Raw genomic sequence first — 21771 nt, 5'->3', positions numbered from 1 at the left:
ATTCAACCATCAGAGGTGAGGACATGTTAGTTCTTCATGCGTCTACTTGTTTATGCGGCCAATTCCAATAATTTGTGTCCGAAATCCCCCAGTACCCTAAATATTGTACTATATAGTGATTTATATATATAGTTGAATGAGGCACAAGTGAGTCAATTCCAGAACACCTCCTTGCACAGTCTCCCGTGTGGACTAGGAGGCTCCAGATTTCCTACTGCCAGTGCATGGGGGCTCTCATGCGGACTACTCTAGCCTTACAATGGAGGCAAGATTCCACTTCTGTGTGAAATAGCTGCTGTAATAAGGCCGTATGCTTGTATTTATACAAGCATAATATAGATACTGGTGGTGATCGATATGATTTGAATGTTGTGTGGTAGAAATCTTGGGATGTCACTTTTGGGTTGATTTCAAAATGGCTTATCAACATTTCACCAGGGGGTCAAATATGGGCTATTTAAAAGAGCTCAAATCTATAACGTTCCAGCTTACATAATCTTTTATTTTAGGAAATATGAGTAAGGTGTGGTGTGTAAATGTTAATATTTAGGTTTGATGTACCACAACCAAAGCCACCGGTCACAATAAACAGCAGGGAAGCTTCTCAACTGATAAAACTTTTATTTTCACTTTAAATTGTCTTTTACATCTTTGTCCTGTTTATAACATGTACGGTGAAACTAGAGTTGGAATTATTTTTTAAAAGACATACACAAATCTAGTATTACGTCAATAACCGGGGGAAGAAGATGGTTAGGAAGATATTTTTTTTGGGGTACTTTTTTTTTCCAGGGGTGTCTGAGCTAAATTCTAAGATCTCACAACCACGTGCGCTAAGCAATAAAACCGCCACAGAAGCAAAGTAGATTTTTTTTTGTTGTGTTTTAACGTTTTTCTTTTTCCAGCAGAATACTGATCAGTAAAAACAGAACGTTTGTTGAGAGAGCAGATATACACACAGACTCTGAGCCACACTCACTGCTGCATGGGATTCTATTCCCTCCTTATCAAGCATAGATTAACTGCCTTTTAGTTCAGCTAGAGACAGATGGCAAGGGGTTTGTGATATTTCAATTCAGTGCATGAAAACTTGCCCTCAGCGAGAAATAAAATAAAGACATGATCTTCGTACATCTAAAAAGGAGCGGAATGGGGAGGAGGATGGTAACGATGAAGAGTATTGAGACACTGACTGATTTAACCGTTTAATATAAGCTGCGGATGGTTGAACCGTGGCCGTGTTTGGGTCATCCCCCCCTTTGGCAGCAGATCGATGTTTAAACATCCAAAAATATTTAACCATACCAATAAAGATATTGAATGCTTTAAATTAGGTTAAGCTGCTCAGTAGATGATTCAATTCAGATTTTGAAAGTTAGTGTCATCGGTACCCTTTAATTACCCATCTGTAGATAAACACGGGAGTCTTTCCTGATTGGCTAACAAACAGGCCTCCTTGGTGTAAAACTAGAGTATGGAGCACCAGCAGGTGGCACCATTTCCCGAGCATTATACTGTTTGTGTCGCCACTCTACGGCAGATCACATTGGTTAGTATTCAGCAGAACCGTAAACTTTCTCAAATGTTTTGTAATTCTTGCGACAGGCCAAAGCACTGCCTAACCCCCAACCACTCCGGCTAAAAGCACTTAGTTGGACAACCGAAGAAGTGTGAAAAGCAAAAGGCCAGTCCAAACCCATTCCTAGAACTTGTCCATGTTCTTGAACACGGTGTAGAACTTCTTGATGTTATATCTGTGGCAGCCACATTACACTGTAATGGATTCACTTAGCTCTGTGATTGACATTAATAAGGGTGCAACTTCAAAGGCTATCACCCCCTTTGAAGTTTACAGGAAATGTGTGTGGAAACGCTGAGCTAAAGATGGATCTTCATGTGGCTCAGAGTTTTGCTGCTTGTTTATTTAATTAAATGAAAACCGCTTGCATTGATATTTGAGGAGACAGTGTTTATTGACTAGGCAATTTTCTATACTTTAGTCAGTGTCGCAATACTGCCTTGGATGAGCCTTCTGTATAAACCTCAGCACCACGTCTCGGTCCCAGACAAATCGAAAACAGACCGTCTTCCCTTCTGTGGGGGAGAGTGCTTCCCCCCCTCGCCGGGCCCGGTGTATCGCGCAGGAATAACTAAACGTCACAGTTGTTTGTTCAAAATAAACGGACAGTTTAATAACCTTTGTTTGTTTAGAGTGGAATAAAACCAGCCATTTTGCCAGTACACTAAGAAGCTGTCAAAGGGAGAAACTATATGAATGCATTAATCGTCTAGACAGAAAGGGAGGGGGGGGGGGGGGAAGAGGGGGTGAGAGGTGGGGATTATATGACCAGGAATGTGATCTTATATACTTAGTGGATTGTGGGGGGTGGGGGGGGGGGGGGAGACGAGAAAAATAAAATACAACTTCCACCATTAATTACATCTGTTTGTTCTGTACGTCGTTTTGTATCTGGGACCCTCCCCGTGGGGTGACCACACCTCAGGGGATGGAGTTATTCATGTTAGGGTTTGGTGTCTACCAGGTGGTGCGGGTTAGAGCACACCTCATGCCGCCGGGTTATACAGAAGGCAGCGGTGGAGACACAGCATGTGTGTTTGAGATGAAGGGGGGAGGGAGGGGGAGGGAGGAAGAGTGGAGGTGTGGAGGCGGAGGGAGCGGGGAGGAGCGGGGAGGACCGGGGGGACGGGACGGGGGGGGGGACGGGGCGAGCGCTTTAGTTCTCCCCCTCGCCGACTTCAGGCTCGTCGCACTGATGTTCTGATGTCCACAGCTGGAGACAGAGAAAGAGACAGAGAGAGGGAGGGAGAGAGAGATAACCACCGACAGGGAGGTAGGGTAGGAGAGACATACAGGTGGGAGGGGGGAGAGAGAACGAGAGATATCCTTCATTAATCAAATCTCCACCAAAATACAGATGCAATTAATTGCCTCTCGACAGTCGTGTGTGCGTGTGCTTACAGTCAGGTTGTCCCTTAGTAACTGCATGATCAGGGTGCTGTCTTTGTAGGAGTCTTCGTTTAAGGTGTCGAGCTCAGCGATCGCCTCGTCAAACGCCTGAACAAAAACACAAAAGGCACATCCATGAACAGTGTCAACTGTCTAACACCCATCCCTGTAAACACTATTCAACACCTTGCAGTGTAAACATTATCATACACCACACACACACCGAACTGTATACATTATCAGACATACTAAACTAAGGGGCTGTAGTTACTTAGTAGTATTCCCCCGCAAAGTTCAGGAAGATTTCCTGTGAAGAGGAACCGGGTTAGGGCAAATTGCCAATTTACATTGGCAATTTGCCTGCTCAAGACCTAGTATCATTTCAGGATCAATGCCTGAATGGCGGTTGTGAATAATGCAGCGCATTTTCCCAATAATTTCTGGATACTGGACAGTTTCCGACATAAGGAAGCTCCTCTCCATTTCACGCTATCGGCACTCCACAAGTGTTGCATTACCGCCATCGGCTGCCCGTAGTACGCCGTTGTTATGCCATGTGTGAACAGGCGCAGGACGGTACCTGCCATTCTATCCCAGTAATTAACCGGGACGTTTGTGTGAAAGGGGCTTAGCTTTGTATGTGTGAAAGGGGCTTAGCTTTGCATCAGTCATCTCATCTACTTCAAAAACAGACAAAATGCCTACTATGTGAACGCTTAACCGCCAATAAAACACCGTTGCATAGTTTATGCAAGGTGTCTTTGCATAAAACACCATTCTTTCTTTATTTACTTGTAATCCTGTGATGGCCACACAAAAGGCACTCACTGAGCAGGCACTAACTATACCTGCTTGGCCAGTTGGCAGGCCTTGTCTGGGGAGTTAAGGATTTCGTAGTAGAAGACGGAGAAGTTGAGGGCCAGACCCAGGCGGATGGGGTGCGTGGGCTGCATGTCCTTCTTGCTGATGTCAAACGCGTCCTGGTAGGCCTCCTGGGAGTTGTCCACCGTGGCTGTAGCGAGGGAAGGAGGGTAGGTATGGTTGAGCATCCAGTGCAACTACAATTCCCATGATGCATTAGAATCAGTTGCGTCTGTCTACTGAACATTTGTGAAGGTGTTGGGGTATCACACCCAACTGAAAATACAAGTGTGGATTTTGTTTTAGGTTTAAGTGAAGGTTTAAATTCAGAGATGGTTATGTATAGATATTGGTTTAGAGATGGTTAGGCTTAGATATAGATGTTCCAGAAGAGTGAATATGACATTCACCAGAGTCTAGACAGACAGCGGGCAGATTCCAACAGGTATATTGGGATGACTCATTAGAACAACAGCAGCCTAATGCTCTGATCAGAATCCCTGTAGCTTTGGCCCAAGATGGCGAACATGCGTCACACCGTCTGGAGTCGCATCTCATTAACGAGGGAGGTGCCTCCCCCCATCTCAATGCTGATATCCAAGAGGGGGAGGGGTCATTTTGACAGCTGACTATTATGGGTTTCTGTTGCTTGGCAACAGGTTTCCACAGCCTTCCTTCCTTGACAACGTATCAGGATCAAGATAGTAAAAAAAACAAAAAATCTTTCTCTGATTTCTGTTTATCAGATTTGAACTTAGATGATGTAAGGTATTGTAGTTTAGGTGTTAGATTTAGGATTGAGATGTTCATGATCAGACATATCCTTCAGTAGAAGCAAGCGATTAGAGAGTAGGGAGTAATGTAGAGAAACACTGACTTTTCTTGCTTGCCCCGGAGGCGACCTCTGACAGGTATCTGAAGTAGTCTCCTTTCATCTTGAGGTAAAACACCTTGCTCTCCGCCTGGGTGGCATTGGCGATGAGGAACTTATCCAGCAGGTTCTAAAAAACACAAAAGAAAAAGGTCAGCTCAGACACACCTCAGACACAGCCCCCATACAAGTTACAGTGGCATGCATAATTCACATTAACCAAAGATAACATCTGTATCGTACTTTACATGTGAACTTTTGCACACAATTGTACTGGAACTGTTTCACACACACACACACACACACACACACACACACACACACACACACACACACACACACACACACACACACACACACACACACACACACACACACACACACACACACACACACACACACACACACACACACTATTATGGCATCCAAACCATGGTAATAGTTTGTATCCACCATAAGAGCTGCATACACATAGCATTCTGGGATACTTTATTGTACCCGTACCCCATGGAGCCAGCATCTGCACTCACTCCATTCTCTGGGCCCATCTGTCGGGCAAAAGTGCCACCATCACCGCTACGCTTGTTGAAATAGGTCACCCTATGCTAAACAGAGTGCAGGCACGGGGAGGGAGCAGAGACAGTATTGGGACAGGGAGCGGAGGGCCTATATGTGGCTCACCAGCACGTCCTTGCAGATCTCCTCCAGCTCCGCCTCGATCTTCTCGCGGTACTCGCGGGCCATCTGCTGCTTCTTCTCGTTGCCCTCCGTCTTCTGCTCGATGCTGGAGATGACCCGCCAGGATGAACGGCGCGCCCCCACCTGGTGGGGAGGAGCACAGCAGAGAACAACGTGGGTCAGCCCCGGGCACACAGGGTATACAGACCTCTTGAGGAGACCACGCAGCCGTGGAAGGCTTCGACGTGCACCAACTCATTATTTGATGTATATTTTTTCAGGGCATTATTATGCTTTATTATAGAGTGAGAGAGAGGAAGGTATGGGAGAGAGGGGAGGACATGCAGCGAAGGACCACGGGCAGGATTCGAAACCGGGTTGCTGCGTTCAGGACTGGGCCTATATGGTACGCGCTACATCCGGAAATTAATGTTGCGTAGCGTCTTATCCTAGCTATATTTGTTGTAAATGGGGAAAGGGTGCGTGGCACTTTTTTCTATGAATATCTTTACTGTACCGACAGCGATATATTGTTGTTTTTCTTCCTTCTGACAGTTGTACTTATTGCAAGTCTTTTTGGACATAAGCGTCTGCTAAATGCCTGCGGGCCACGTACCCGGCCACTGCAGAGAGGTACGGAGAATGCATACTTTACAATATTATCATATTTTCAAAGTGTCCCCATTTTTTTAGGGGGAGTGTTCCACACCAGGCCCAGCCAGGGATCAACTATTTATTTAACCGTCTCTTTTTTCGTTTTGTTTTACATTTGCTTGGTTCATTCTGGGACGCCAATGTACTCCCGAGATAGTTTCCTTGCATGCACAATCCAAAAGACCTTCACACGTTACTCACAACCAACACAGGCAGTGCCTCATTAGAGCCCAACAGTTAGTGGCTGTCGAGTCGTATACCATTTCGGGTGGGGTCGATCACAGACACGTAAGCTTTGTGTCACATGGATCATACGAGCTGATGACTCATAGCCACGTGGAAACTACGACCAGTTACTGTAAGTATGGTGCGATGCACTTAGATCTTCTGGGATATTGATATAATGTGCAGTTGTCGATTGGGTTAAACACCCTGTATGGAGAAACAAACAATCGAACAATCTGGGCTTGAAACACTTTCAAACAAAAAAAGACTGGCGGAAAGAAGGTTAAGAACCACTAGTGTACACTTTTGAAGAGGAAGAGGCGAGAAAGCACCGCTTGTTCACGCTCAAAGAAACCACATGAAGGGTTAAGCAGCCACTTCACAAGCAGGTCTGGCTACGCACGTCTTGGCTAGAGAGTCATCCGAGTGCAGCCGCTATGACTCATAGGATGTCCTTCCTACGCCACACAATACAGGCAGTGCCGGCCGCCCTAGGCCCCGAGCGAGCCCTGAAGGCGGCTAATCCCCTCCATTTCATCTCCATGCGATGGGTTGAGATAGAGGTTTAGAGAGACATGCTTGTGCCCCAGTTCTCTATAGGGTAGCTCTTAAGAGCTAAGAAGGTGCCCAACATAAAGGCACTTTGGATAAGCGTCGAGATTGTAGTGTTCAAAACATTTAAATTTGGTTTCGAATGGATGAATCCTATGCTTTTATAAGGGCACCTGCATCTGAATAACTTCTTTCTGCCCAAAGTAAATCTAGCCTTATTTTATATTGTGTGCCTGCTTTTCAGTGGACACTGCCACTTGTGATGTCACAACTGGATGGATTCTGATGACTGATTAGCCTCACAACTGATGGTAAAATAGGGGCCATTGATAGGAAGAGTCTGAACTGTAATACACTGACAAGCTAGCAAGTACACTGACAAGACTGCAGCAATGAATCAGGTATGGAGGAAAATATATAATACCATAAACGCATATGCATATGGGTTTTGTAGATGTCTTACTTATTACTATGATATTAGACAGAGCAGTTTGGAGTAAATATTTTAATTTTATTGCATGAACCAGGGGTTTTGGGGACTAGGGGGTTAGGGGGGCCTAGGGGGTTAAGGGGGGCTCTGGTCTGTAGGTCGCCTAGGGGGTTTGGGGGGGCTAAGGGGTAAGAGGAACAGGGTTAGGGAGGAAACAAGGTGTTTAGAGGGTTATGCTAGGCCCTGATATTTGGGTCCACTAGGGGGTTACAAGGACCAGGTTTTTTGGGAGGGGTATTAGGGGGTCGAGGGGCTACGTACCACGTTCTTGTAGGCGACGGACAGCAGGTTGCGCTCTTCGTTGCTCAGCTCCACCCCCTGCTCTGTCACAGCCTTCATGGCCGCCGTCATGTCGTCGTAACGCTCGGCCTGCTCCGCGAGCTTAGCCTTCTGGACCTGGTCGTTCTTATCCATCGCTAGGCTGGAGGGGAGACACACACACACACACACACACACACACACACACACACACACACACACACACACACACACACACACACACACACACACACACACACACACACACACACACACACACACACACACACACACACACACACACACACACACACACACACACGTTAGTTCTCAGTTTATAGACTGAATGAAAAAATAAAAAATTCCCAGGAAGAGCTGTAATTTGATGACTATGGTTTGAATGGGCTGAGCTCAGCTTCAAGTGAAGCCTGGTGATATAGTGTTGGTATGGAAAATGTGACCCGGCAGCTCGTCGCTGCGGTTTGACGGCAGGGCTTGGTTCCTGTTTCTAGGCTGGAAATGTCTAGAAACAAACAGAGTTTACTTCCCCTAGTTGGACAAGGTTGCTAACAGCAGCTATGGTCTTGAGTTTTTATTGAAATGTCAGGAAGACAGACACATTGTTTCTCATTAGAGGATCTACCAAAAAAATAGGGATGCATAGATACTATGTTCCACATTGTATGGGGTGGGTCATTTGCCAAAATAAATAAAATAATATTCGGGATCTGAATGCATCGGTGGACAAATCTCAGTCTACAACGGTATCTGAAGCGTGGCTTGTAGAACCTCAGGTCAACAGGTTGTTCGGAGGAGCAGCTTTCACAGTGGTTAGAGATTAGCAGCAGCAGAGTAATCATTTAAGACAAGAGATATTGAATAGGCAGACACTTAAGGTTGGTGGTGCGTCAGTGTCGGATTGGAAAGGAGAAAGTGGTGTTGTGCTAATTGGATTAAGGGGCCTCTAATTCACCACCAGATGTGAGGCTGATTAGTCATTACAAGCCATTTCAAAATCCATCAGCTTGTGACATCACCAATGGGAGTGTCCACCAAGGCAAAAGAAAGAGCGATACTTTAAAATGCATTAGGTATTTATTTTTCAATCAAGCATATTGTGACATACATTAAAATCATTGTCCCATAAGGGGGGTGGGGGAGTGAACGTGTAATGCAAAAGTCACACCGCATGAAATACTGGATCAATATCATCCCGATCAGTCAATCAATCAATCATTTAACCCCCTCTGGCTAGGCCAACCAGTGAAGGAGAGCAAGCAAATGAATCAGAAAGATGGCTAGGTTTGCTCAACTTTGTATTTTTACAGCACAAATGGTCACTTGCTGATGCATACTGGGATATAACGTTTCCTGAAGTCTACAGATTTGTAGACTTGTTAATTAAGGAACATCCATGCGAATTGGAATGGCCTTTTAAGGTTCTTGCAGCCCAAAGGTACAGTATTACATGATGCATTATTCATGTAGAGGAGGCACTTCTATCGAAAGCAACTTACAGTGAATATAGATACAGGTCGGAGCTAGATAGTGATAAGGAGCAGGTAGGAGTTGGATAAATACAGAAATAGGTCATTAAGGTAGGGGCAGGTAGGGGTTGGACAGTAGAGAGAGAGGTCATCAAGGAGCAGGTAGATGTTGGATGGTGAATACAAAAATGCAGGGCTCCGGACTAACTTTTTCCTTGGGAGCACTGGTGCGCCTAAATTTTTTATTTGGCTGCACCAGCACGTATTTATGGTGCACCCAAGTTTTGAGTTGTTGAGGGGGGGGGGGGGGGGGGGCAACCGGGCAGCTGCACCGGTTGCACCGTCGATATTTACGCCATTGATTAATAATATTTTGACCATTAAATAAATGCCTTAAATAAATGCCGAATCTGTATCTCTCATAAAGAATATCGTCAGACAATGCCAAGGGATCGGTTCTGTCCCGAAAAACCCTCTGTCTCCGGAGAGACGCCAATAATTATGCCAGATACATTTTCAGTCGCACTACCCCGAATTCTAGGCGCATGTGCGTCCAAATTAGGCGCACTCTGGAGCCCTGAAATGGGAAATTAAGAAGCAGATAGGGGTTAGATAGTGCATGCAGGTTTTCAATGAGCCGGTAGTGGTTAGGCAGTGAATAAAGGTCTTTAAAGAGCAGCGAAGGATACGGAATCTTCCTAAAGGATGCTAAGGAGCATCTTATTTGGGATGTCTTCCTCGTATGAATTAGCTCCGCTACATGATGTCTATTAACCCATGTTCCAAATTAGCGTTAATCGCGACTGGTGGTGGAAAATATCTCAAGGCATAACTAGGCAGGGAATAATCCCTTTTAAAGGAAGGTGCAATCCAGGAGATATTGTGTGTCCTTTTGAAACCCTATACCGGAGCTCCATATTCTGGGCCCCAGGGGGGAGTAGAAGCCTGGCAGAGCAGTACTACCAAGACAGTTTGTTGGACTACTAGAATAATGCAGTGAAAGGTCTAAAACGCTGGTCATGTTACAAGCAGAGGAGTCAACACACGTGTTCCGCTTTTAAATATAAAATGTTGGCTCATAAAACCAGTCACGCAAATGTATATGATCCTGTAGTCCGGTTGGCATCTGTTTGAGACATCACGTCGCCTGCCGTTTGTAGAACATATTTTGCATTTTAACTGAATGACCTTATCTTGAGCGAGTCCGATGAGATAGTCACAATGCATTGACGTCATGCAGTCTTTTAAAGACAGTACATTACCTCGCAAGTTCACACCACGCACACCCCAAATTCACACACAAGTTCACACACAAGTTCATGCCAAAAAAGGTACAAAACTATAAGTCACACCACACACACCCCAGATTCACACCATACACAACACCACAAGTTCACACACCCAACACCGTCCACAAGTCCCCATCACACACGACCAGCAGGGACGAGAACCACCCTAAGAAACGCCCCCCACACTCCAGCACAAAGCCGCTCCTAGACCATCCCCCTGGGGGGTCCAGTCGCTACAGAGAGGACACTGCCTGGCCTTCATCACCGTTCCCGATCCCTTTACTATCACTCGGCTAACCCCTATCAGAGCCTTATCTGTGCCTTATCTAACAGACACAGTAAACCACTCTAACCTTTAAACTTGGTAGGGAGTAAAATTATGTTTTCACAAGTAGGAACAAACCTGGATAATATGGTGGACATTTTAAATGTACACACTATTTGATATACATCCATTTCCAATCTGTATCTGTATTTATAGTTGAATTGTACCAAGAAATAAACACTGTAACTTCAAGCTAACATTAGCATGTTCTTTAACACTAGTGTTGGTCCTGATATCCAGGCATTGGGCCTTGCCGTTACATAACCCCAGGGCAGACGAGCGTCTCCATTTCAGCTTCGATCAAAATGTATTCGTATTACATTTTTAGGAGAGTGTGAGCTGACGATCGTTAAATAGGCGTGGCAGTGTTGGCTTATAGAGTGAGCAGGTTTAGCAGGTTTTCAGCTGAACTGGCGGTAGGGTTGAGCCATAACCTTGTACGGGAATATATCGATTAACCCATTAAAGTGCCCATGAAACGTCACCTTCCATTATTGAGTAGGGCTCGATATTCTTTTTTCTTTTTAAAGGACGTAACATTGAACGCAATTGTTTGTTATCTTTCGTTTTACCATGTCAGAAAACAATTTTAAAATAAATCAGAGTGCTGAATGGGACTGTACACATATATAGCAATTTCCATTTTGAGAAACCTCCCCAACAATTGTAATTACACCATGACCGATATTTCAAAGCTCTTACTATTACTTGCATGTGAGTAGATCAGTACAAACAATGAATCACAATCAGGTATCTTTTTCATAGTCACCATTGTCACTCTAGATGATGTAGGAAATAAAGGAGGTATTAAATAGCCTTATAATGTTTCTAAACACAGTCCTCTTATGTCTTCATTATGGAAAGCTACATTCAAACCTATAATTACCTCATCTTCATCTGTATACATTGCTTTTGATGACCCGACTGGTTGAATTTCTATTGTTTAAGTTTCCAAACAGGGAAACGACCAGGAAAGACTAATATCCAAAACATGGATGTATTAAAGATCACTCAGCCACAACATGCCATTCACTGGACTATTTTATACTTGGATTAAAGAGATGAAACGCCATCATAACGTGAATGATAAAACAACGTAATGTGGCGTTAGGGCATATGAAGGTGTTCATTCACACACATATGCCCTCGACTGTCAAGGGGAGTCAATTACTAGACGACTCAACTTTGCTGTACAATGTTGTCTTATTTTTGCTAAACTAGAAATTGGTTCGTTTGTGTAGAACCTTTGACATGGAGGCTTTTCATTGTTTTTATGCTTTAATTGATAAAAGACTAGTATATGTTCTTTGACTGTGAGATTTTTTGGGGGATGAAAGCTGAGAAATATCAAATATCGACATTGTAACTTTTTTTGTATTTCTAGATATTATTCTTTGCCTATATTGCCCGGAAACTCCTGTGAGCTGCTTTCAGAGGTGTGTTCAGCCCACGTGTATAACATCCTGTCTGTAGTCACTTGCACCCAGGCACCACCGCCTAAAAAAACAGATAAAGTGATATACTATGATATAAGTATCCAGGAGCGTCTATTTCATGCACCGTGGAAGTCTGGATATTTAATTGATGATAAAATGCTCAGAACTCCTGAGAAAGACTGCAACAAAATCATTAGGATTTCCTCTGCAGTACGTATTCAGTAGTATTCTCTATAGTTATCCCAATTAATTAGAAAAATAGCTGGTTGTTCCAAGTATACAAAGACAAGTCTAAATTTAACAATTAAATTTAGCAGTGGATTGCTAAATAAATTGTAGCATGCCCAATGCGTAATCTACAAATACAGCAGTAATCAGTGGACCAGAGGATGAAATATGCTATTATGTGAAGTATTATAGTTTAATTACATGTGCCAACTTAATTCTCAATAAATGCTTAGCAACAATAATTACAAAATGCAGAATGTTTGCATATAATAGAGATAAAATCATACAAATACACGTTTTGCATTCTTATTTAAATGTTCCATTTACTGTACTCTCTGCCGAGCCTTCTTTATTTCCCTGGGATAAATAATGTCTACCTCATCTTATCTGTATTCAATGTATACACCCTAGAAGTGATGCTGTACTGCGACTAACCCATTGGATTGAGCCCAGGCGCGGCATACATGAGGCCTTTACATTACACACGCGTGTGTACTTCCCCGCTGCATTGTCACACAGACATACTATAATCGATCGGATACGTATTAAACGGTCAGGAAACCTTGACAGTTACTAAACCCACCAGATAAATGCGACTGTCATCTCAAAACCACAACTAATTAGAGCACCCCTTCGATTCGCTCCAAACGTCGACTGAACTAGATATGAAATCGGCATACGAGTTCTCTCCCGGTGCAGACAACCTATTCCGGTAACGATCACTGCACATGTCGGTAAGTTGGTCGCGTTACGCCCTCTCTGTCGCATTCCCTTGCGGATTTTTTTTTAAGATGGAGAGATATTGCCCTTAACTAGAGCGGCGGCGGCAGAAAATTCCGCACACCGTTCCTTTCATACTGCATCCACAAGGCCTCGCGGAAAACAGGCTGAAAGGAACGGCCGCGCTCTGCCGCTGCGCCTTGCGGAATTTGAAGAAAGGAGCGATCATAGCGCGTTAGCGGCAGAGCGCGGCCGTTCCGCAAGGGAATGCGGCAGAGAGCCGCGGCCGTTCATTTAGCACGGACGCTAAGCTCAGTGACCCACTTGAGTCGGAAAACGTGTGGACAGTTTAACGGTATATGAAAGGTCGACCTCCATTTCACAACCATAAATTGTCATTGTAAAACGCTGATTCGAGTCATGTTCACGTTTTGAAGTGAATGCGATGGTAGCGCCCAGGAAATGGTGTGCGTTGCGCTGGGCAGCGAAAACACCGCAACGCGGCGAATGAGCGCAAAGCCATACATCAGCGATTACAAAAACCTGAATATATTTTATGTACAGTTCCTCCTAAATGTGTCCTGTATGTAACCTCTGCTCATTAGCCTAGCTGCATAGTAGAAAGCCGATGGGCATATCGGTCAGACGCGGCACGGCTAAGCTGTCAAAATGGCTAAACTCGCCTTCCCCTCCCTCCCTTTCACTACGATCCGATCTGCACCAAATCACACCATCCCACTCGGTGATTTCGCCACAAATACGGTTATTAGGGAACCATCCAGGATCACTAAGCCCCATAGTAACCTAAAGGCAAGTGATTTGTAGAGCCATTACTCCTTGCGCTTGAATCCCACACCCGTCTTGGCCTAAGTCCTTGCACCCAGCCCCGGACCACAATAGGCAACCTTCCGCCGCATAGAGGCGCGACTGGCCGTCGGGGCCCGTGTACGGGTCGCTCAGTTAACACAAAACAACCCTTATTTCCCCGTTGATAACATGTCAATCGAGCCGATATAGAGGTGGAACTCACATTTTAGAGTGCGCTGGGAGAGATCCTGCTATTTATTCTCGGGGATGATGTGAGTGCTCGAGCCGTCCTGCTGCTCCGGGGATTCAGGGCAGTACCACTTCCGCCTGCTCTGACACTTCCGCTTCCTCTCAACCCCACCCCTCCCCCACGCCTGTAACCATCGCGACCGAGCCGCGGGGCTTCCCGGAGTATATTGCAGGGGCTTTGACGTCACATGAGGACCATGGCAACCGCGACAGTGGATGACGTGCTCCGTATCGCCATGGTAACTGTCTCTCGTCTCCGGCCGCTGTGTGTGTCGTCGCATTTAGAGTTCACTATCGTGTCATAAGTGCGCGCTTTGGTTCGACAATTCCAAGTTATTCAACTGAAATGTGTTATGGTAGTCAAAGTAGTCGGTCTTGTGTGTCCGTCTGCCTGTCTGTTTTATTCTCTCACTTTACTATTGACAGAACAGTAGGTTTAATTAAAAAGTGTGATACAGTGTTGTTGTAGTTCGTGGAATACAACACAACACAAATGGATGAATAAAAGTCAAACCTAAAAATCAGCTAATACCTAATTTAGAAAAAAGATTAGATGGTGAAAACCTCCCTGTTGCACTATAACCTGAAGGCAAATGGACAATGATTCAAGTTTTTTCAGATATCGGCACTTGTGCTTACCTCTGGTATTTGGTTGTTAGATAGTTAGGCCTGCCGACATGCCTGCACTGGCGTTTATCTGACAAGTATTCCGTCCAATTACATTACTCCTTTTGTTCAACTGTAGCTCAAAGCACTGTGATTGACATCTGAGAGACTGCTTTGAATCAAAGTGTCTAATGAATGTAAAATAAAATATTATTCTAAACATTTGCACAGAACTGCATTTCCCAGACAATAATATGCCATCATGTCTATATTATTGAGTCAGACGACAGATAAAAGCGTAGGTGTGATATAGAGGAAGTACTTCCTGTGTAGGCGGAAATACATCCTTTTGTCGGTAGAGCTGAACTGCAATAGGCCTACAACTATTTCTACTTTCTAGTTTTACGGTTTTCGTGACCATTTCTCCATGCAAGAGCAACTCAACCCCTCGACGACCCCTGTAATTCTTCAGTACAGGTGCATTCTCTTCACCATATGGCAACATCCCACTTAGGCCTACTTTTAAAGGGACACTGTCTTGGAATTTCTGCCATCTTGTGGTCAAATTGTATTTTGCATTCAAACGAATTGGGCTCTCCAGCCCCTCGCTTTTTAAAATGTGCGTTACAACCTGGTTGCATCTACGGTAGGCGGTACGTGCCAAGAAGCTATGACAACATGAAATTTTTTTTTTTATTTGACATTCACGTTGCCGTTTTAATTCCCTTTTTCGTGACGAGGATTCCTTCTCCTGTGGCGTGGCATAAGCATGATCTTGCATAATGAAATGAAAGTGAAGTGCAGTCTTTCAAATTTGCCGGGCGCTGCAGTGACTCGCGCGCCTCTCATAGCTCATAGTTCAGTCATTCTGACTCTGAGCGAAAACTCGTTTAGCCTGATAATACCACTAAGTGCTTTTTGTCCCTCTCGGCCGTTTTAATTTTTCATAGTCCGGTTAGGACTTATCCGTTCAATGTAAATACTGATGAGAAATTCTTTGCTCAGGAGGATAAGTCTGATTATTGGCAGAGGTCATTTTACACTAATGTAGCTAATACATTACTTAAAACGCTACAAAGTGTCCCTTTAAACAATGCAATTATGAGTATACATATATTATCTTGAGCAAATGTACTATTCAGAGGAATTGTACAATAACAATTTCGGCCAGGATTTATTTACAGTATTAATTTATTTATCTATGTTTTTATTGTATTGTGTGTGTGTGTGTGTGTGTGTGTGTGTGTGTGTGTGTGTGTGTGTGTGTGTGTGTGTGTGTGTGTGTGTGTGTGTGCGTGCGTGCGTGCGTGCGTGCGTGCGTGCGTGCGTGTGTGTGTGTGTGTGGGAGTGGGAGTGTGTGTGGGTGAGTGAGTGTACATGTGTGTGATTTTGCACACGTGCATGAGTACGTGTGTGTATCTGTATTTTCAAGTAGTTTTGGTTTATTATTATTTCAATAACTACATCAGTGGAATTATCGTAATTCCTCACATTATAACAGTTAGCACATCGTTCAGTGCTTCCATGGCAGATGCTGCACCTCCGTTCAATAGCCACTAGAGTGAGGTAAAGACTTAAAATAAAATAAAATAAAAAAACGCAAGTTTTGTTAAAACTTGAAACTCAGTTACGGCGGATAGATAATAATGTTAAAAGAGATATTTTTTTAAATAATTAACAAAAAATACTTCAATTAGAATCAACTACATCAAGATAGATAGAACTAGATAGTAATGCTAATCAACTAGAACTAGATAGTAATGCTAAGGCATGAAGCTACTTATTTTATTTTTTTTAAAGTTGCACACTTTCATTTAATTTATTATCATAAAAAAAAATCACAGTCAGTAATAATCAAGAATGTATCCATGTTCCCAAAGAGTTTAGACAGGTAGGTAGGGTTTCCCCCACTATACATGTATATGTATGAATACTTTCTCACCTGATATCCTCATGCTTGTCCTTTCCCACATTCAGTTTCCTTGGGCTGGTGGCATGAATGATAAACAGTCTCCACCCTGTCAAACAGTGTACAATGCTGTGGTTTCTGAGGTGTGTTAGTGTGAATGTGTGTCTGGTCTGCGTGCTTGTGTGTGCGCACATGTGTGTGTATCTTAAATAAAACCAAGAGAAAGTTTAATCAATAAAACGCCATCAATAAAGAATTATTTTCTTGTGAATCCAGATGTCATTTGAAAACATGAATGGATTACTCTCTAGGGGATATGTAGTCCTTCACTGCTAGTGAAGGACGTATCCCCATAAATACACCTCAATAATTACCTACAACTCATCTGTCTGTCATCTCTGAGGTCAGAGTGGACAGTATCTTATAAGACAGTACCTTACAATGTAAGGTCGTTTACCATCATGAGCAAAAGTAAGAAAGACAGACAAAACAAAAACATTAACATTCCAGTGATCAGAGTGGTTCTGGGTTTAAACCCAGCGTCCACAGGTAACCTCAATGCATCCTCGAGCAAGGGGCCCAGGCCCTTCCCCTGCTAAGTAATGACTGATCACATGAGGGAGGGGGGGAGGGAGTGTGGAAAGGGGAGGAGTAGAAGACTCTGTTGTGTGTACTGGGCAGTTCCCAGTGTCCACCAGTAGAATACAGTGTACTGGGCAGCTTGCAGTGTCAACCAGTAGATGCCTCTGTATTGTGTACCGGGAAGCTCCTAGTTTCTACAGTAGAATACTGTGGTTGCCCAGTGTCCACCAGTAAAATACTTGTTGTACTGGGCAGCTCCCAGTATTATCGGTAGAATACTGGTTGTTTGTCAAGTCCGTCTTCTGTCACAGTGAATATAATTTAAATATAATAAGTCGTCTCTGGTGATATAATTTGGTTGGAGGCCATCTCCATTAGTGATGATTTATGCTGACTACACACACACACACACACACACACACACACACACACACACACACACACACACACACACACACACACACACACACACAAAGACACACGCACGCAAGTACTCAAGCACAAAAGCATGCATGCACGTATGCACGAACAACAACACACATGCACACAAACATGCACACAATCACACATGCACACACACACATGTACGCAAGCACGCTCCCACGCACACACACAAACACACAGCACATCAATCAACACTCTCACTCTGTACTTCTACACTCTAATATATGAACATTAGCAATGTTATGTGTGAACAGCTATACCAATAAAGGTCATTGAATTGAAAAAGAGCGAGGGAGAGAAACTATGGAGTGTATGGTATTTTTCCTGAGGACTTTGGTGTCTCTGGACAGTTTCATCATCTGTGGACCAGCCCTGCAGCCCCCTGGGAAATCTTTCATGTTGGGGTGATGGAGTGGCACGCTGACTTCCTGTTGGTTCAGCAGAAACAAAATTAACTCCAGGATATGAAGAGAGACCCACGGTTCAATTCCTTACTGGACACGCTTCTGGGGTGTGTGTGTGCGTGTGCGTGTGCGTGTGCATGTGTGTGGGTGGGCGTGCGTGCGTGCAAGCCTTTGTGTGTGTATGCGTGCGTGCGTGCATGTGTCCAGTGTATATATCAATGTCTTTGTATCTTTCTTCTCTCTGTCAGCCCTCATAGATTGATGTCAGTTAAGGGGTGGGATGTGTCAGGGTTTGAGTGATACTGATTGGTCCAGATATCGAGTGTTGAATGACCACACTGGCTAATGCAGCTGTCAGATAAGAAGGCCATTAACTAACAGCCTGGGAGGGGTATCAATGACAGCAAAGAGATGCTTCAGCAACGATAGCTCTGGGACAACTTTGGTCATAATACACAGAGACGCAACAACACTTAGTAAAGAAGAGGAGATGAGTTGAGCTTGGAGCACAACTTTATTATGAACTTGATACCTGTTTACAAATATCATAAAATAAGACATTTCAGATGAAAGAAAGTATGTTACCTTATTTGATCTGAGATAACAATTTCACCTTGTCTGTGTCACATTTTCAAATTCATATATTTTGGAATACATTCATGTGTGGTGTCTTTGTGGATGATGGATGGTTGAGTGAGACACCAGCGCCATGTATCATTATCGGCAAACTCCTACAATCAGCCGGGTTTCAACACCATCCTGTTGGAGTTTGGTAGCCACCTAGGTGGTCTGTAGGGTTAGTAATGCCAGCGCCAATGCATGGGTGATGAAGACGAGGAGCAATGGGAAGGTGTTTGAGGAGGAGGGGGATAGATAGGTAGGTGTTGTTGATAATTGGAAGGTGTGAGGAGGGGTTGTGATGGAGAAAGTGATGAATCGTCCCATGAGACGGTTATGAGCGGGGGGCGGAGGGGTTGGAAGGAAGTAGAGTGTGACACAGAGTTCTAGTTCTGGTTCCTAAATAAACTGTCTGATGGCCCGCCCCAGATTCTTCTGAACTAGGCTGAGCTGTCCTGGAAATACACACATGCATACATGCAAGCCTGCTTGTACGCCCACGCACATGCGCGTACGCCCGTGTGTACAGACACATGCACATGCATGCATATGCACAGACCCACACACACACACGCTCACTCACTCACTCGCTCACTCACTCACTCACTCACTCACTCACTCACTCACTCACTCACTCACTCACTCACTCACTCACTCACTCACTCACTCACTCACTCACTCACTCACTCACTCACTCACTCACTCACTCACTCACTCACTCACTCACTCACTCACTCACTCACTCACTCACTCACTCACTCACTCACTCACTCACTCACTCACTCACTCACTCACTCACTCACTCACACGAAACCTGATCACACACTATGATGCAACAGCAAGCTTTGCCCAAAGTTTCTGACCCTTTGAGATTTAATGCATTTTATTAAATGAGAAGAATTTCAATGTCATGACAAAACCAAACCATGTGTGACCCGGCACGACAGGAGATTAACAGGACTCTGTAATGTCTCGTAAAGTTATTTTTTAAGACACTTTGTGTCTAGGTATACAACTATAACTATAACCACCAACACACAACATCATCAACACCAACACTACTATACCAACAACTCCCACAACAGCAGATCCACCACACTTGCCTCTCTAACATCTGCAACATCTAACCTTTAGCGGGGAAATGTCACGTCGCTAAATGACAGCAGCGCCCGGCAGCTATTTACAGTAGCATAGACCCCCCCCCTCAGCCCCACTGAGACGAGGGATCATCGGAGGGGGAAGTTAGTTTTGGTTTCAATATTGATTTATACATACATAATATATACATATAGCACTTTTCATACACGATGCTGACTCAAAGTGCTTCACATACAATCAATTAGATATTACAATTAAATAGATAAGTAATAGAAAACAAATGGAAAGAAAAAACAAATGTATTGTAGAAAGTGCAATGTATTTAACTTAAAAGTCTTCAGTCTTGTTCTAAAAGTGGTATGAGTCGGGGCAATGTTTAGGCACTAGGCTCCGCTGAACCATAGCTGTCGGCAGTGGATCGCCAGCGTGCTTGACCATTTATCGTCTATTCGTGATCTTCGTTGATGTCTTGTTTTTTATACCTATAGCAGTATATTGGCAGTTTTTTTAAATTATCCATCCCTTAAACCGTGTTTTTTAGTATTTTATTTCCACAGACACAATTTCGGATTGGAATGCGATTAGTTGGTATTGAGTTACGCTGAAAGGTCAGCATAGAAGTTGAATATATTTAGGTATGGAGGATGAGGTCATAGGCTGGTCTAACCCAGCTTGGCTCTGAGCTCGGTTGAGCGTTGATCTTGGAGTGTTGCAGTGCCTGGGGCTGGGCCGACACTAGTCTGAGTTCCAATGCTAATCCACCTGTGGTGTGTATGGTGTCTCTAGTCTGTAATCTGTGGTGTGTATCCTGTCATCTGTAGTCTACGGGGGGGGGGGGGGAGTCTGTGTTGTGTAGTCTGTAGTCTGTGTTGTGTAGTCTGTAGTCTGTGTTGTGTAGTCTGTAGTCTGTATTATGTAGTCTGTAGTCTGTGTTGTGTAGTCTGTAGTCTGTGTTATGTAGTCTGTAGTCTGTATTATGCAGTCTGTAGTCTGTGTTGTGTAGTCTGTATTATGTAGTCTGTAGTCTGTGTTGTGTAGTCTGTAGTCTGTCTGCAATCTGTTGTTTGTTGTGTATCCTGTAGTCTATGTGTGTAGTCTATAGTCTACACTGGGTATGTTGTATTGTATAGCATGTATTCTGTGTTATGTAGTCTGTGTTTTGTAGTCTGTTGTCTTTAGTCTGTATGACGAAGTCTAGTCTGTGGTTTGTAGTCTGTATTACATAGTCTGTAGTCTGTGTTTTGTAGTCTGTATTATGTAGCCTGTTGTCTGAAGGATGTAGTCAAAAGTCTGCAGTCTGTAGTCTGTGGCTTGTAGTCATGTGGTGTGTAGTCTTGTATCTGAGTTCTGTATGATGCCATCTATAGTCTGTAGTCTGCGCTGTGTAGTCTGTGGTATTTAGTCTGGAGTGTGCAGTCTGTAGTTGTAGTCTGTGGCTTGTAGTCTGTAGTGTTAGTCTGCAGTGTTTATTCTGTGGTGGGCAGTCTGTAGTCTGTGGCGTGTAGTCTGTAGCTTGTGGTCTGTTGTGTGTAGTCTGTAGCTTGTGGTCTGTTGTGTGTAGTCTGTGGCTTGTGGTCTGTTGTCTGTAGTCTGTGGCGTGTAGTCTGTAGCTTGTGGTCTGTTGTGTTTAGTCTGTGGCTTGTGGTCTGTTGTGTGTAGTCTGTAGCTTGTGGTCTGTGGCGTTTAGTATGTAGCTTGTGGTCTGTTGTCTGTAGTCTGTGGCGTGTATTCCATTGTCTGCGGTGTGTGCAGGGAAATCGGTGGTGTACAGTCTCCCAGACTCATCTCAGACCCGTGAGTTACTGGTGTGGGAAAGTGATTTGGAGGTGAATGTTATTTTTAACCTTCAAAGGACGTGTTACAGAAGTCATTTAGAGATTCTACCAGAGGAGCTATCAGTCTTCAAGAGAGAAAGTTAGAGAGACGGCAGACGTCAGAGAGAAGAGAAGAGAGAGAGAATGTCTTTATGTGTGTGTGAGTGGGTTTGTGTTTGAGGGTGTGTGTGTGTCTGT

General features: G+C 44.1%; 1 protein-coding gene across 1 annotated transcript; it reads right to left on the bottom strand.

Annotated features, from left to right (window-relative positions):
• Positions 1-736: 736 nt before the first annotated feature.
• ywhaba (tyrosine 3-monooxygenase/tryptophan 5-monooxygenase activation protein, beta polypeptide a) lies at positions 737-14184 on the bottom strand. Its single transcript, XM_056605129.1, has 7 exons — positions 14073-14184; positions 7561-7720; positions 5382-5522; positions 4707-4830; positions 3817-3980; positions 2981-3076; positions 737-2792 (listed from the first exon to the last, which is right to left on the bottom strand). The coding sequence occupies exons 2-7, from the start codon at positions 7711-7713 to the stop codon at positions 2736-2738; spliced, it is 735 nt and encodes a 244-aa protein (XP_056461104.1). The 5' UTR covers positions 7714-7720; positions 14073-14184; the 3' UTR covers positions 737-2735.
• Positions 14185-21771: the final 7587 nt, after the last annotated feature.

The sequence above is a fragment of the Gadus chalcogrammus genome, chromosome 13 (assembly GCF_026213295.1).
Source record: "Gadus chalcogrammus isolate NIFS_2021 chromosome 13, NIFS_Gcha_1.0, whole genome shotgun sequence".
Lineage (NCBI taxonomy): Eukaryota > Metazoa > Chordata > Actinopteri > Gadiformes > Gadidae > Gadus > Gadus chalcogrammus.
The sequence above is the reverse complement of the archived record's forward strand: the minus strand, read 5'-3'. Positions and strand labels throughout refer to the sequence as shown.

Bases quoted from the DNA above. Each gene is read 5' to 3' on its own strand.
- ywhaba (XM_056605129.1), bottom strand. From the start codon at position 7,713: ATGGATAAGAACGACCAGGTCCAGAAGGCTAAGCTCGCGGAGCAGGCC. The intron at 3,981-4,706 runs GTCAGTGTTTCT...CCCTCGCTACAG, and splicing joins CTCCGGGGCAAGCAAGAAAA to CCACGGTGGACAACTCCCAG. The intron at 3,077-3,816 runs GTATAGTTAGTG...GTTTTTGTTCAG, and splicing joins CCTGCCAACTGGCCAAGCAG to GCGTTTGACGAGGCGATCGC.